Source organism: Notamacropus eugenii, chromosome 6 (genome assembly GCF_028372415.1).
Source record: "Notamacropus eugenii isolate mMacEug1 chromosome 6, mMacEug1.pri_v2, whole genome shotgun sequence".
NCBI lineage: Eukaryota > Metazoa > Chordata > Mammalia > Diprotodontia > Macropodidae > Notamacropus > Notamacropus eugenii.
Window position 1 is genome coordinate 73,299,445 of NC_092877.1, and position 15,839 is coordinate 73,315,283.

At 34.7% G+C, this 15,839-nt stretch overlaps 1 protein-coding gene across 2 annotated transcripts in view; it reads left to right on the top strand.

Moving 5' to 3' along the window:
- SLIT2 (slit guidance ligand 2) overlaps positions 1-15,839 on the top strand; it is a 394,889-nt gene that overhangs the window by 301,791 nt on the left and 77,259 nt on the right. For both annotated transcript variants that reach the window (XM_072622130.1, XM_072622131.1), the window contains 7 exons: positions 874-1,040; positions 3,064-3,196; positions 9,375-9,443; positions 12,124-12,195; positions 12,420-12,491; positions 12,808-12,879; positions 15,329-15,492. In XM_072622130.1, coding sequence (XP_072478231.1) covers positions 874-1,040; positions 3,064-3,196; positions 9,375-9,443; positions 12,124-12,195; positions 12,420-12,491; positions 12,808-12,879; positions 15,329-15,492 — 749 coding nt within the window. The remainder of the gene's footprint in view (positions 1-873; positions 1,041-3,063; positions 3,197-9,374; positions 9,444-12,123; positions 12,196-12,419; positions 12,492-12,807; positions 12,880-15,328; positions 15,493-15,839) is intronic.

The following is a 15,839-nucleotide window of genomic DNA, read 5'->3' on the forward strand; positions in this document are numbered from 1 at the left end:
AAAGGTTACTAGAGAGGATAGAAAAGAAAAAGACTTGTTTCACGTAGCTCGTCACTAACAAAATTATTTCTGAGGGAAGCATCCATCAGTAAAGCACTTAATCCTCTTTCCACATAAAATGTGACATTTTACACCTAGTGACTAATTTGTGCATATTAAAGATGGCATGTTTATAAATAATGGAATTGTCAATAGGTTTGTGTTCAAGTGGTGAGATGCCAAAAGTATTGGGATTTGTAGAAGTAAATTCATTTTTATAACTGGCATGTAATCAACTCAGCTGTCACTTTAGATGGGAAACCTATTCTCTGGAGCAAATAAGAGATGGAAATCTTGGGATGACAAATTAATGAAATAGCTGTTGTCAGGTTAAACCCAATAATATAAAGTAATCAGCCTTCATCTTTATATTGAATTACCGCATTATCAGTGCAGGATAGTTTGACAGCAAGTCAGATCTCAGACAAGTTTAAATTACTTCTAAATGAGATATATCAAGATACACTGCATAAATCCAAAATTGCTGCCTTCAACTTTATTTTTTGTGTAAAATCACTTGAAGGATTTTCTTCTGGGATTTTTTTCTCCCCCAAGTATAAATGGAATGTTTGAGCCAGGGAAAATACATCTAGTATGTGGTATATACCTGTGTATAAATGAGAGATAGGAAGAATATTGAAATAGAGAAAAGCAATTCAAAAGATTTATCCCCCAACTCTCTCTTCCCTGCTTTCTACAATCTTCCCTTCACAGTAGCTGAACTAGTAGGCTCCAGGAAAGGCTTCCCTTCGCTCTTTATATTAATGTACTGTGCTTTGTGAAAAAATAAAGTTGTCCTAACTAAACTTTACCTTGTTTATGTATGGTTCTTAGAAACCTCTTGGCCAATCCTTTTAACTGTAACTGCTACTTGGCTTGGTTGGGAGATTGGCTTAGGAAGAGACGCATTGTAACAGGAAATCCTCGATGTCAGAAACCTTACTTCCTAAAAGAGATTCCAATCCAGGATGTTGCAATTCAGGATTTTACTTGTGATGATGGTAAGAAATACAGATGTTCATTCATATATTTTTATTCATTCATTCTATGCTCTTGTGTATTCACTTATGTGCGGTTTTATATCATAATTATTTGCTCATATGTTCTCTCCTGTACTAAACTGAAACTCTGTGAGAGCAGAAACAATGTCTTATCTGAACTATTTCTCTAAAGCCTAGTCCTTACTACAGTGTGCTGAATATGACAGGTGATTAGAAATGTTAATTGAAAGGAATTAATTCATATAGTATTTTTAAGAGTCTCCTATATACATGACTCCGTATCACATATTTGGTCAATAAAACTTTCACACAGCTGGTTTCTTTGTTTTTATGCTTACAAAATTATCCAATATATTTGACTGAGGAAATATTTCCTTCCTATAACAAAATCACATACCTAAGCAGCTAAGTATATACCCAGAATTGTTGGTGCTTTTAAAATTCTATGAATTGTACTTTTATATGTAATTTTGTTTCTGAATATTTAAAAGACAGTTTTCTAATATTTATTTATACTGCTGTGTGTCCTAGAATTCTTAAAAATACAGATTCAGATCTAAGACCTGGCCCCAGCTTTCTGCCACTATACCTGTCAGCATAAACAGGTTTCTAGGCCTCAGTTTCTACTGTTATGTTTGTAAATTTCAATGGGTCCACAATCCCATGAATATGGTTAATTTCATCAAGATGGCAGTACATCCAGGACATCTCATCTTCTAAACTTTAGGTTTCTTTATGTGAAAATGAGATAGGATGCCTCAACTCCCTTCCAGCTCTCAGATTCTACTATTTTACAATGGTGATATCTACATAACTAGTGTAGCTTCAAAATTGCTTTATTGTCCCAATGCTTTGAAATTATTCTTTGAGTTATCCGTTTGTGGCACCTTCAGCAAGTCAGCTTACATTTGTAATGTAGGAACGATAATGATAATTGAATTACCTACTTCATAAGGCTACTGTGAAGAAACCACTTTGTAAATCTTCATGTGAGCCACTATAACTGTTACTGCAGCTTCTCCATCAAAGGGCTTTTTAAAAATAAAAATGATGATTAATCTCATAATATGTTGTATTTATATATCAAAAATTAACAGTATAAATAATAACAATGATTCTAAGAGCTAAGTAAGACTCAGAAATCCATGGTTCTGATCTCAGTTCTATCACTATGTGACCTTAGAAAAGCTAATTAAACTCTTAACATTATTGTGTCGCTTGCAAAATAAAGGTAAATAAACTTGTCCTACTCACCTTACTCAGTTGTGATGAAGACAAAATGAGATATAACATATGTGACAATATGTTACAGGCTATAAAATGTAGCATAAGTGGAAGATTATCAGTAGTAGTAATATTGTCATTTTTGACAAATTAAACACAAGTTGTTGATTCTTTCATCTTTTTTTTTTTTTTAAGTCAGCGTAGGGTAAAACAAATACAGAAAATAGTTGATGATATGTTACATTCAGGTCTGGATTAATGTGAATAATGAATCCCATGAAATGGTTGGATTGTTTGAATTCACACTGAAATTTCATTGGGCTAGAAATAACTTCCATATTTTACATAATTTTAATTTGGAATAGTTTAAATTTGAATATTTGCAGCCATTTCAGGGGATTCATTTATCTTCACTAATTGGAACCTAGTTGTGCTGTCTCCTTTCCTGATTTTACTTTAGTTTGTATAGTTTTCTATAAATCCATGTTTAATTCTTATAAGTAGCTAAACAAAGATATCACATTAGAAGGTGCCATGGACATTTTTGGTCTGTTTGGAATTCTGCTTTAAAAGGCAATAAGGAAAGGATTATGTAAAATTACTGGTGTCTTTTGAAATGTAATGTATATAAATAACATTAGTGTTCAGTGATAGCGTAAATGTTCTCTGCCTTAAGAGATCCTGCGGTGTAAAACAGTAGTGTTTGTTAAATAGAATTAAGCAGATTAAGTCCCCGCTGGCTGCAGTCATTTTTGAAGATATAAAACTGGTCATATTTGTGTTTCCTCTGACAAATCAGGAAATGATGACAACAGTTGTTCTCCACTGTCCCGCTGCCCAGCAGAATGTACTTGTCTTGATACTGTGGTCCGATGCAGTAACAAGGGCCTGAAAGCCTTGCCAAAAGGAATCCCAAAAGATGTCACTGAACTGTAAGTAAACCCCTTTCTTACTGTAAATAAGAGAGTAAGTTTCTTTTCCTTAATTTCCAAGGTCATATTTTCTCTCAGGTTTTTGTAGCACTTTGAGTTGAATACAACCAAAGAGGGTTCATGTACAAATCAAATGAAATTTCTTGGTTCTACCTGGAGATATAGTGAATGAACATAGGGACAGAAAAAAACCCACACTGTCAACCTCATGTCATCTTTGTATTAGAATAGTCAGTATGTATTACTGTACATGACATGGTATAATGGAAAATTGTTAATATTCAGTTTTTCAGTTTCAGAGTCTGACTCTTCATGTCCCCATTTAGAGTTTTCTTGGCAGATACTGGAATGGTCTTCCATTTCCTTCTTCAGCTCATTTTACAGATGAGGAAACTGAGGCAAACAGCATTAAATGACTTATCTAGAGTCTCACAACTACTAAGTGTCTGAGGCCAGATTTGAACACAGAAAGATGAGTCTTCCTGACTCCAGGCTTGGTGCTTTGTGCACTATGGCACCACCTAACTGCCCTATAATGGAAATACAAGTTTAGTAAGGTGACAAGTTTTAAGTCTTAGTTGTACCATATACTAATTCTGTGACAATAATAAAGTAACTTAGCTTCTTTCCTCAATTGTAAAAAAATAAAGAGGATGATTTCCAAGATTATTCCTGTTCAGATGTTCTATGCATTGTATTTAAAATGGGAAATGAGCAGCTGGTTAGGAAAATTGTGTCTGAGAATGGAATTTGGAAGGGAAGTTTCCTGGATAGGGATGGTAAGAATGCATTTGCCTAAGGACTTAAAAATGTTATCAGAAGGTCCTTAAACTGAAAAGAAAGAGGGAAGAAGGAAACTTCCTAATTACAGCGACAAAGCTACATGGTGTGAAGTAGCAATAGTGTAGAAAGAAGGCTAGCTGTATAAAGGAGCCCACAAAACAACAGGACCCAGTAATAGAGCACATGGCCTCAAATTCCTACAACGAGCTGCACAAAATATGATTAACCAGAGGAATTTATTTAGAGTTAGAGGACATAGATTTAAATCCTAGACCTTAAAGTTCAGTTAGTCAACAGGAATTTTTTTAAGCAGCTCTTAGAGTAGGCACTGTGCTAAGTGCTGGGATACAAAAAAAAAAAAGGCAAAAGACAGCCTCTATTCTCAAGAATATTGTTTTCTCAATATAATGGGAGAGACAACGTGCAGACAACGTCCTCGCAAGTTATATGCAGAGTGATTTAGAGATAAACAAGAGAGAAGGAACTAGCATTACTAACTTGTTTAATGGTTGTTCAGTTGTGTCCAACTCCTTATGACCCCATTTGGGGTTTTCTTAGCAAAGATACTGGAGTAGCTTGCCATTTCTTCTCCAGTGGATTAAGGCAAACAATGGTTAAGTGACTTTCTGGGTCACATAGATAGTAATTGTCAGAGGCCAAATTTGATCTTGGGAAGATAAGTCCTTGACTCCAGGTCTAACTTTATCCACTAGACTACCTAGCTGCCTGCTTTGGGCCCATTATTTCACCGTTCTAGGCTTCAGTTTCCTCGTCTTTAAAATGAAGGTGTCAACCTAAGTAGCTTACAAGAACCCTTAGAGTTTTAGACCTAAGACATGTGATATTTAAATATGAGGGAGAGAAATAGAGATCCTAATAAAAAGAGGCCAATCTGAGAACATAGGTTTCATTGAGTGGTATAAGATAGATGACCAGAACATGATTTTGTGTATGTGTGTGTGTGTGTGTGTGTGTGTGTGTGTGTATGTATGTATGTTTGTGTGTGCTCATAGCCCACTCTCTGGGTCTGTATTTTGCAGAGCAGTTCCAAATGTGCCTTGGTAAAGGGATTTTCCTCACTGAGATTTCCTTACACCAATAAAATCAAAGGTTTCCTATCCACTGCCACCCCGGTATTCAAGTAAGGATGAATATCTTGGAACCAGAATGGAGGTAGAAACAGAAGTAATTGTGTCAGTTGAGTAAATTGGGGAAATGCTGTGTAGATGGTTTTCCAAGATGTTAGCAAAGCATTTGATAAGTCTCTCATGCCAGTCTTGTGGAAAAGATGAAGAGATGTGAACTGACTAAGAGTACTGTTGGGTAAATTCAGAACCTGTTGAAGTGCTAAACCAAGAGTCCTTAATCAATTGGTGTCAGTTGGAAGGGCTCCAGGGGATTGCTCCTGTGATCTGCAGTTGGCTCTGTGCTGTTTAAAACTTTTATCAGGGATTTAGATGAAAGCACAAGTGGCATGCCTATCACATTTGCAGGTGATTCAAGGCTAGGAGCAGTAGCTAACACACTGAATGACAGAGTCAGAATTCAAAAAGATCTTGACAGTTCAGCATATTGGGTCAAAAATCAAATCAAATCAAATTTAGTCAGCATTAATGTAGTATCACGTTTAATTCACAAAATCAGCTTTGCAAGAACAAGACAGAGGAGGCATGGCTGGACAGTGGTTTATCTGAAAAAGATCTGGTTCATGGACTGAAGGAGTTCAATGTGGGTTCATAATGGTAAGCAAGAAAGCTAATGGAGTCAGGCTTTATTGAGGAAGATAGTGCTTTCCTGAAAAAGAATAGATAATACCTCTGTACCCTCTGTCCATACCCAACCCCTTCAAGACTACACTCTAGTCAGTTCTGGCTTCTGTTTTAGCAAGGATATAAAGCAAGTCTCTTTCGTTATCTGTTTCTCTGTTTTCTTCTCTGTAAAATGGAGGAATTTAAGTATACACAGTGTACACACAATAAGTACAAAAATGGAAATGGAAAGAACAAGAAAACTGAATCAAATATTGTGTAATCATAATGATCGAGCTTGGAAATAGGCTGTGAATGATCCCAGCTTCCTCTGTCTTCTTTCTTTGAAGAGGTGAAGGACAATACATGTGGGAAGTTCCACATGTTGTCATATGTGGTCAGTATGTGGTGGGTTTTGCTGAACTGTTTTGTCTTTTAATCCTTGTTACAAGGGAAGACAACTCGCTGGATAGAGGAAAAGTGGTGTGTATTAGGAAATAAATTAATATTATAAGAAAAGCAAAAGGTACCAGGAAACTAACTGCAAAATAAAATATGATGAAAGAGTAAGCTTCACGTAGTAGCTAGAGAGCTAGCCTCAGAATCCAAACAGCCAGGGTTCAAGTCTTATCTCTGACATTCATTGTTTGTGTGACCCTACTTCCCATATTCCCTGTAAGATGATCAGTTTCAACATAGTTGCAAATCTCCATTGGTAGAGGAAGTTTTCTCAAAAACTCCCAGTGAAAACATAAGGCAAGCGAAAAATAAAAGAAAATGAGGGAGTCAGACTAAAGATAATCCTTCAAGTTCCTTCCAGCTCTCAAAGTTGTCATCCCATTCTATAAGAACAGCCTTTCCACTTATAGCTCCTATTTTTTTCATTCATAAAACCATGTTTGACTTAAGTCACTTAAGATAAAATATAGTGATCCAAGAGAGTCACTTAATTATTGGATTCCATTTTGTTTCATTTATAATTCTACAGATTTGCATTTGACCTATCCTTTCTAGTTTTCTGGCATCATAGATACGAAGAGGGAAAGTCCAAACCCCTCATTTTAGAGATTAAGAAACAGAGGTCCAAGAAACTGAAGTCATTTTCCAAGGTCACACAGGCAGGAATCATCAAAAGTGGGCTTCGGAACCAGGTTTTCTGACTCTAGAGCACTACACTCTCTGCACTGCAATGAATTTTGCCTAATCATAAAATAGTTTGTGGAAATCCCTTAACTGTCTTTCATTTCCATTTCTTTAAAGTTTTCCCTACATCTTTCCTTTTTACCAATTGCAACAATGAATAATTGCCTAAATATTTATGTTTTAAAATATCTTCCTACCCTCCCAAGTAGCCATTTGATAGCTACAATGCACATGCCTTTCTTCTCAAATGTATCTTCCTGAACTTTAGCGCTTAAGTGACAGAATTGAATGTCTATAAAGAATGACCTATTATAACTAGGGCTTCAGTGGGCCCCTCACTGCACCATCCCTCTGTAACAGATGGTCCCTGTCCTTTTACTTGACTTCCTCAGAAGGGTATAGGCATCAGCTTTAGACACGTTAACTCATTCATTCATTCAGCAAATATTTATTGAATGTATATATGGGAAATCATAGATGATTTATATCTATTCACCATGTACTTCTTTTGATTGTCATATACACTAATAATGTTTCTGCACAAAATAAACATGATTTCCTATTAGAATATTTTGCACATGTAATGGAAATATGGAGTCATTTATGTTGATATGAGTTTTTATACGCAGGCAACTTATTCCTATAGCAGAATCAAACCCCACGGACAGGCTTCTTTAAGTGAGTGGCATATAAGTATAAATAATATTAAATTGTTACATAATTTGGCACAAATATAAATAGATATTTTTGAACAAGTTTGGGAAATGGTTTCTGTTATTTTTAATTGTGATCATACAATTTCCCCTTAACGTTATTTAACATCTAAATACTAATACCACATACTGAATTTCTTACATTCCAGTAAGTTTCTTTATTGGACTCAAAATACTTCTCTCTTTCTCAAGTACATGTGGTCCTGTCTCCCTCTAGTGGCTTTAACCCATGAAGGGATGGGGAAAGAACAGAAGAAAGAAAAGGGAAAAAAATGCCAGAGAAATAATGGGCAGAGAGCAGAAAATATGAGTGGGGCTAAGGAGAAATCATGACTGATGTCTCATTTCTATACAAATATCTATTAGAGGTTTCAACATCTTATATGTTTTTATAACAGTTTTCACTTTTTAAGTCCTGGGATCAAATTTTTATCTTGAGAATCTTTGCACAGTTACTCCTCCATATATTTAAAAAAAAATACCAGCCTCAGCTTTCACTCTGCAGCTTTTCCACAACAGAGAAGTAGGAGTTGTGACATGTCCAGCATGCCAAAACTGTTTGTAGACACATTCACAGCCAGATGGTGTGTGTTGTTCAAAGATATCTGTATCATTCAGTTTCCATATTCCAAGAAAGAACAGATTGTGGGAGAAGATGTGGCCTTTGGACCAAAATGTAGAAATGAATTTCTTTGTACAGGAATTTTATCTTTTCTTCATTTTTTTCTAAACTAGTTATTTCATTGGCATTGGGACTGCCTGGATGAAGATTAGGCTAAAATTCCATCAATATTTCTTTTGATTTTGTTTGACTCTAATAGGACATGGCTCATTACAAATGTACTCCTTTTGTGACTATTTTTTCCCATGTGAAGGCTTTGTATATTTGACAAGTTTCAGGTTACATTTGCCATCTCCTATTAAAATAACTAATAATTAAGCAGGTATCTGTAAAATTTTACATTCTGAACAAAATGAAGCCTTATTACATTAAAGTAAAGCTAAATCTATCTGAGCTGTGGAAGAGTTGAAAGAGCACTGGTTTAGAGCCAGAATCCTAGATGTACTATTTACTCTCTCTATGACATTGGACAAGCCACTCACACTCTAAAAGCTCATTTTCTTATCTTTAAGATGAGGGATGACAGGAATCTTAGAAGCTTTCTATTTACATCTAGCCATCTCTAAATGAGATCTTCTCTGATATAAGTCACAGTGTCTCGGTCCCTGAGATTATCAGTGTATATGCACACAAGAATAGTATAATAAATCTCTTCTTCATTGGTAAGCTTCTATTAATACTTACTGTGCCCTTGGAATCAGACTATGTGATCACAGGCAATAGGAATGATGAGCAAAACATTTGGTTGCCTAAATTCACTGGGACTATCTTACTGTCATGTAAACACATAGGTACTTGACTCTATTATGTTAACCATGGGGAAATGAACCAACTAATCTGTCCACAGCTGGATGAATTTGACCTAAGTTTCACACACACACACACACACACACACACACACACACACACACACACACACACTCTCTCTCTCTCTCTCTCTCTCTCTCTCTCTCTCTCTATCTCTCTCTCTCTCTCTCTCAAAATCAACCTGATCAACAGATGTAATCTTTTGTTCACCCTTAAGTAATGGATTCCCACTGAAGCGCATATTGTCATGATGTTAAATTGTGTAATCCCTGGCCTCAATTAAGAATGAAATATCATTAAGCTAGTATATTTTGACACTGCTGTTATTTTAACATGAATAATGTATTTTTCTTTGTATTTAGGTATTTGGATGGGAACCAGTTTACCCTGGTTCCCAAGGAACTTTCTAACTACAAACACTTAACACTTATGTGAGTACCTTTTTCCCAATATTTTTCTTCTTTAGACTTTCTGTCCCATTGAATGAAATGGGGTGGGGTGGTGGGTGGAAGTGAGACAGGGAGGAAATTGTAGAAAATGTCGTGAACCTTTCAGATTATATCATTTCTTCACAGACAGATGCCTCCAGCTTCTCTCATTTAAGTTCTGGATCATAAGCTACATCTTGAAACGTAATATATATCAGAATATGATAGAGTCCTAGAGCAGGGTTTCTCCTTCAGTTCTTGGGGAAACACAAACAGTGATGTCTGGCTAAACACAGAATCATATAAATGTTAATGAAAATGTGAAACTTCCACTGGTAAAGAATTGAGTCTATTTTGTGAACTCTCATTTAAAAAGTAAAACCAAGAACGTAAAGAAACTTTATTCTTGATCTCATGTCATACATTGAAGAAGAAAAAGACCTTTCATAATGAAAAATAATGACCATTAGGAAATCGGTAAAAAGAACATTGACTTTGGAGCCACAGAAAAAGGTTAAAATCCTGTCTCTGTCCCATACTATCTAAATGACTTTAGGCAAGTTATTTCAATTCTCTAAGCCTAAGTTTGAGGGGTGTAACTAAATGCCCTCAAAGATCCTTTTCACCTCTAAAGCTATGAGCCTGTGATATAATATTTTCAGTTATAAAACATTTTTGCATAGAATAGCTCCTATAATATTCACAGCAATTTTATGAGTATCATTGCCCCCACTGCACACATTACTGCCGATATTTTACAGATGATGAAATCAATACTCACAAAAGCTAATTGACTTTTCCACAGTCACGCCACAAGTAACACTCCCTCGGCAAGGCTGATTGTGTCTGCTGAGTCTATTATTGATGTGATTTATTAGATTTTAACTTTTAAGACATTTCTGTCATATAAGTTAAAGGAACTCAGTGTTACAAATTCTTCTTTAAAGTCTAGTCTTCAAATAAACTTATCACAATTATATCGTGAGTTCCAAAAATATTCTCCTGTTGTGGTAATGTCCTGCTGACATACATTCTCTCTAGTTTAATACTAGACAATATAATCTTTTAGGTCATATTATTAAATAAAGCCACATAAATATTTTACCCTATTTGGTATTTGTATCTTTTATTATTTATACTTTAAAATGAAGTATCTAAACATAAAAATTCAGCTAATTACATGTATAATATTTAAAGAGCAAATATATTTTCACCATTATGATCTCCATAACTTTAGAGTAATTAGCATGATAAATGTTAACGCACCAATCTGGTAACAGTTTTTCATTTTAATTTACTTCTATAGAATTCTGCAAGGATTTGAGAGATTTATGATGGGTCAGCATGTTTATATGAAAGTACATGCCAGATGGCTAGGTAACAGGAAATATGTTTCATAGCTAAATAAAAATTCACTCTTCAGGACGAATTTGGTGAAATTATTGTGGATCAGTCGATGTGTTGAAATCATTTACCAGGTTGCACCAGTTGAGAGTCATCCTTAAATAACTTAAGCGTTCCTATGTGAAAGAAGAATTGGACTTTTCAGACTTGGTCCTAAAAGGCAGAACGAAGACAAAATAGAAGTTGCAAAGACAGATGTCAGTTTTATTCAGGGAAAACTTCCTAACAATTAGAGTCCTCCAAAATGAGAATGGGCTCCCATGGGAGGGAGAGAAGACTTCTCCATTCCAGGAATTCTTTACATATAAGCTAGGCTGCTAAAGGATATGGAGAGCAGACCCCCCATTCCAAGAGTTCTTCACAGAGAAGCTAAACGAGCTTTGGTAATGGATGTTATATAAGGGATTCCTGTTTGACTTTTGGTGGAATTAGATCCTATCTGAGGTATCTTTTGAATCTGAGAACCAATAATTCTGTTATTGAAAATAACATTTTGAAGAAATATAAGCAGATTTGTTTGAATGGGGGAAAATATAATTATGATTGAGTAAGAGAAAATTGAAGATTTTCAAAGATGAATAGTTTGTGGAACATATAGAAAATAATATGAATTGATTAGATGGAGTCTATCTGTCCTATCAAATTTGACATAAGATCTAGGCTCAAGTTATGAGTCTGGCATTTAATCTCATGACCTTAAGCAAATCTATTCACTTTTTTGAGGTTTGGCTTCTTCATCTTTAAAAATAAGGAGCTGCACTAGATAAGTTCAACGACTTCTTCCTTTGAGCCCTATGGTACATGTCAGAGACTTATTTGCTTTTAGAAGAATAATATCAAGGCCAACAAATATAAAGAACATCTAGATTTCATATTTCAGTTAGAACCTAGAATTGTGTTTGTGTGTGTGTATGTGTGTGTGTGTGTGTGTGTGTGTGTGTTAGATACTACTCTCCCTTAGATGCAAGTTTCATTGGGAGGACATAAGAAAAATCAAAATTTATATCAATGTCTTTATTTTGGACATGATTATAAATTTAGATACCATATGCCTTACAATTATGTTTTAAGGTAATAAATAAATCAGTGCAAATGACCCCTTTGTTAAATTGAATATACTTTCGTTTATCCAATTTAGGCATTTTTTTTAATTTTCAGATAGTCTGGAGTACTAATGTGACTATTCCTACTAACAGAAACAATATTTTTTCCAACTATTTCTAACATTTTCAGATTTTTGCCTTGTTCCAAATGACTAAGTTTCTGCATTTTTTTGTAGAGATCTAAGTAACAACCGAATCAGCACACTTTCTAATCAGAGCTTCAGCAACATGACACAGCTACTGACCTTGTAAGTTTAAACTTGTAACACTGAGTATCAAAAATGTACAAATCATGCTGAATAAAATTGATGTCTAGTAGACAAGTAGTAGGAGAAAATATCAAAATCTTATTTGGTTTAGAAACCTGGAAAATATCTATTTTCCTAACTGGATACATGAACTGCATTTGGTTATTTTCTGTTTCACTTTATTTTGTTACCATGAAAAAAAACCCTAACATATATATTTTCAGAATTCTTAGTTACAACCGTCTCCGATGTATACCTGCTCGCACCTTTGATGGGTTGAAGACTCTTCGTTTACTGTAAGAATCTTTCATTTAATAAAATGTCATACAAACAGCCCATTTTAATAATAATAATACCCCTAGTAATCTGTCTTATTCATTCCTTTCTTGATTAATTAGGGGTTAGAAAAACAAGGTTAATTTACCTCTGGAGGGGGTAGGGGGGAAATTAATGTATTAGCATGCCATAGTATAAGAAATTCTGCTTCGGTCAGTTATAGATTCATTTTGTTGGATTAGGCATCATACACAAAATAAATTTGTTTTAATGATGCCATAAGCTACTTTTCCAAAAAAGCACAGAAAACTTCATTTGGCTATTTCTTATCTTTAGGTCTTTACATGGAAATGACATTTCTGTTGTACCTGAAGGAGCTTTCAGTGATCTTTCCTCCTTATCACATCTGTGAGTGTTAATGTCTATTTAAGTTCATTAAAGTCTCTCATTTGTATTTGAAATAAACATAACTTGTCTGCCTAAAACCCAGTACATTGAGCGTTCTCAAAAAATGTAAAGCTGTCAAATGACTTGAAAAGATGTCTGGCTATTTAAGAATAAAATACATTTTTCAGTCTGCCAATCACAAGTGAACCCAAGGTTGATTAATTAATCATGTAAGAGAAACTATCAGGATTAAGCAGATCACTACAAATTAAAATGCATGAGAAAATTATGTATACATTACCTCATATTAAGTAAAAATGAACTTTTTTTCTCTTCCATAAACCTAAGAATATTGCTCCAAATATGAAGAAAAAGGTTGTTTAAAATATTCCTATTTTGATTTACCATGTTTCATTATGATACAGCACAAATCCTCTGAATACCAGAATCAACCTCCCTGTGGTCTCAGTTTCCAAATGGGAAGCTAAAAATTCAATAGGAGCCCACAGGCTATGCAGAAGGCACAGTCGGAAGGTTGTTTGTTTGTTTAGTGGCAGCTATGTGAAAAATGAATAAGCAATAAGAAAGGCTTTGCACATCATCCTACATCTGAAGGGTTGTGTTCAGTTCTGGGTTCCACATTTAGGAAAGACATTGATAAACTAGAGGGTGTCCAGAAGAGATCAACCATCATAATAATGGGGGTTCAGATTAGACCATATGAGGAGTGGTTGAAGGAACTGTATATGTTTAATCTGAAGGAGAGAAGATATTAGGGGAAACAGGATATTATCTTCAAGTATTTAAAGAGCTCTCACATCGGGAATGACATTAGACTCATTTGGCTTCAAATCAACAAATAGAGGTAGGAGTATATAGTAGAAATTGCAAAAAGGAAAAAAAATTCAAGCTTGATATAAGGAAAAACTGCTCAATAGTTAAAGTTCTCCAAAAGAAGAAGAGGCTGCCTCAGAAAGTACTAAGTTCTACCTCTTGGGTATGTTGTAAAGGAAATTTTTGTTCAGATATGAACTGAACTAGTCTGTTCTCCCTTCTAACTAAGATTCAGTGCAGCCTTGGCCACCACTTTGAGAGCTCAACAACTCACACTTAGGTTACCTAACATATTTTTAATTCTTGAGGTTAAAGCTGGCTTATATGAGATATGCCTTATAGTAATCCCAAAACTTTAGATTTTCTATAGAGATATCTATGAAAATTATAAGTTTATTGAATTATAAAGCAACTATACATCTTTTTCTGAGCTAGTTGAAAGTCTTGATGTGTAATTTTTCTAGGTGTCTACAAAACTGAAAGACAGAAAAAAATTTTAGTTAAATAAGTTCTGAAAGTCATTCATTTCCATGTCATGAGAAGTAAGCAGATTCAGATTTCTTATTTTCTTGGTTCTCTTATTAACCCATTGGTCTGAACTATAACCACAGAGATACCTAGAAATTAGTATTTGCTTAATATATTTTTACACCTAATTATAACCTGGCTTTTGAGAATCATTGAATAAAGTTAGGAGGGACAGGAGAGACTCTCAAGTCTGGTTTTCCTTATTCTGTAGAGATAAATCGTGTTCCAGAATAGTGAAACGATTTGATCCCAGTCAGATAATCAATGAATAATCCTGAATTATTACTAATATTTCTTGTGTAACAATTCCATTTTTCACTAATGCCTAGCTGCCTCTCTTTTATATTGTTTAATGTCAGCCACATTAGTCAAAAAGATCCAAATGCATATTAAGACTAAGTCTCTAAACATCATATGCAAAGAATTCAAGTATTTACTACCTGCACAAGGTAGTGTGGCATGGCAGATAGAGAGTTAACTTTGGAGCTAGGAAGACCTGAATTCAAATTCTCGCTTGAAATCTATAGAAAAAAACCATCATCTTGTCTGATTAAAAGGAAAATTTCACCTAACAGTGCTCTTGGAAACTCTTTTAAGACTCTTAATTTGTAGAGAAGGAACCAACCTGCATTGATGGAAAGCATTCCCTAACATGGGAGTTCCTTCTAGTAATGAACTCACTAGTCTATTATTTGTGCCTATAAGAAATATATATGAATATTTAATTTTCTTCCAAGTTAGAAGGCTAGAGTTGGAGTTGAGATTTACAAGAATATCTCACTCTGACACTTAATGGTGGGCAAGTTACTTAGCCTCTTAGAAGTTAATATCTCAGTAATTTCTATCTTTTTGTTATAGAATTTAATTAGCTTTACCACCTAGGAAATATCAATAATAGTGCTTCTACTACCTCCACAAAGTACTTTGCAAATATTAGTCTTATAGAAATGTTATTATTGTGTTCATAGAAATGTAAGCTATTATTGAGTGTTGAATGTCTTAAACCATGGAGATGTTCTAAGTTATCACTTTGATTGACTTATTGTAATGAAAAAACCAAGGCCAACTTATTTTGTCTTGTTCTTGTTGTTTCTGTGGTCTTTCTCAGAGCCATTGGTGCAAACCCTCTCTACTGTGACTGTAATATGCAGTGGTTATCAGACTGGGTCAAATCAGAGTACAAAGAACCTGGAATTGCTCGATGTGCAGGCCCTGGGGAAATGGCAGACAAACTACTACTCACGACACCATCCAAAAAATTTACATGCCAAGGTATACTTTTATTGATTGCTGATTATACAGAAATTTAGAAAAGATTATTACACAACAAGATATAAGGATTCTGTGATAAAATTTGTATAACCTGGCAGGCTGATACATTGCGGATAATAATTTCTTCCATGCTTAACTGGTCCCAAAGTCTGGCCTTTTCAATAACCATAGCAACTGTCTCCTGGGATCTTATTTTGTAAGAAAAAACTAAGTTATTCAAATATGATTCATTTTAATTAAAGAAAAGATCCCATTATTCTTTGGCAAGTACTAAGCCAGCTTTTAAAATTGAGGAAGGGGAAGGGAACCTACAAAACTATTCTGGTTTCTTTTTTTAACATAAAACA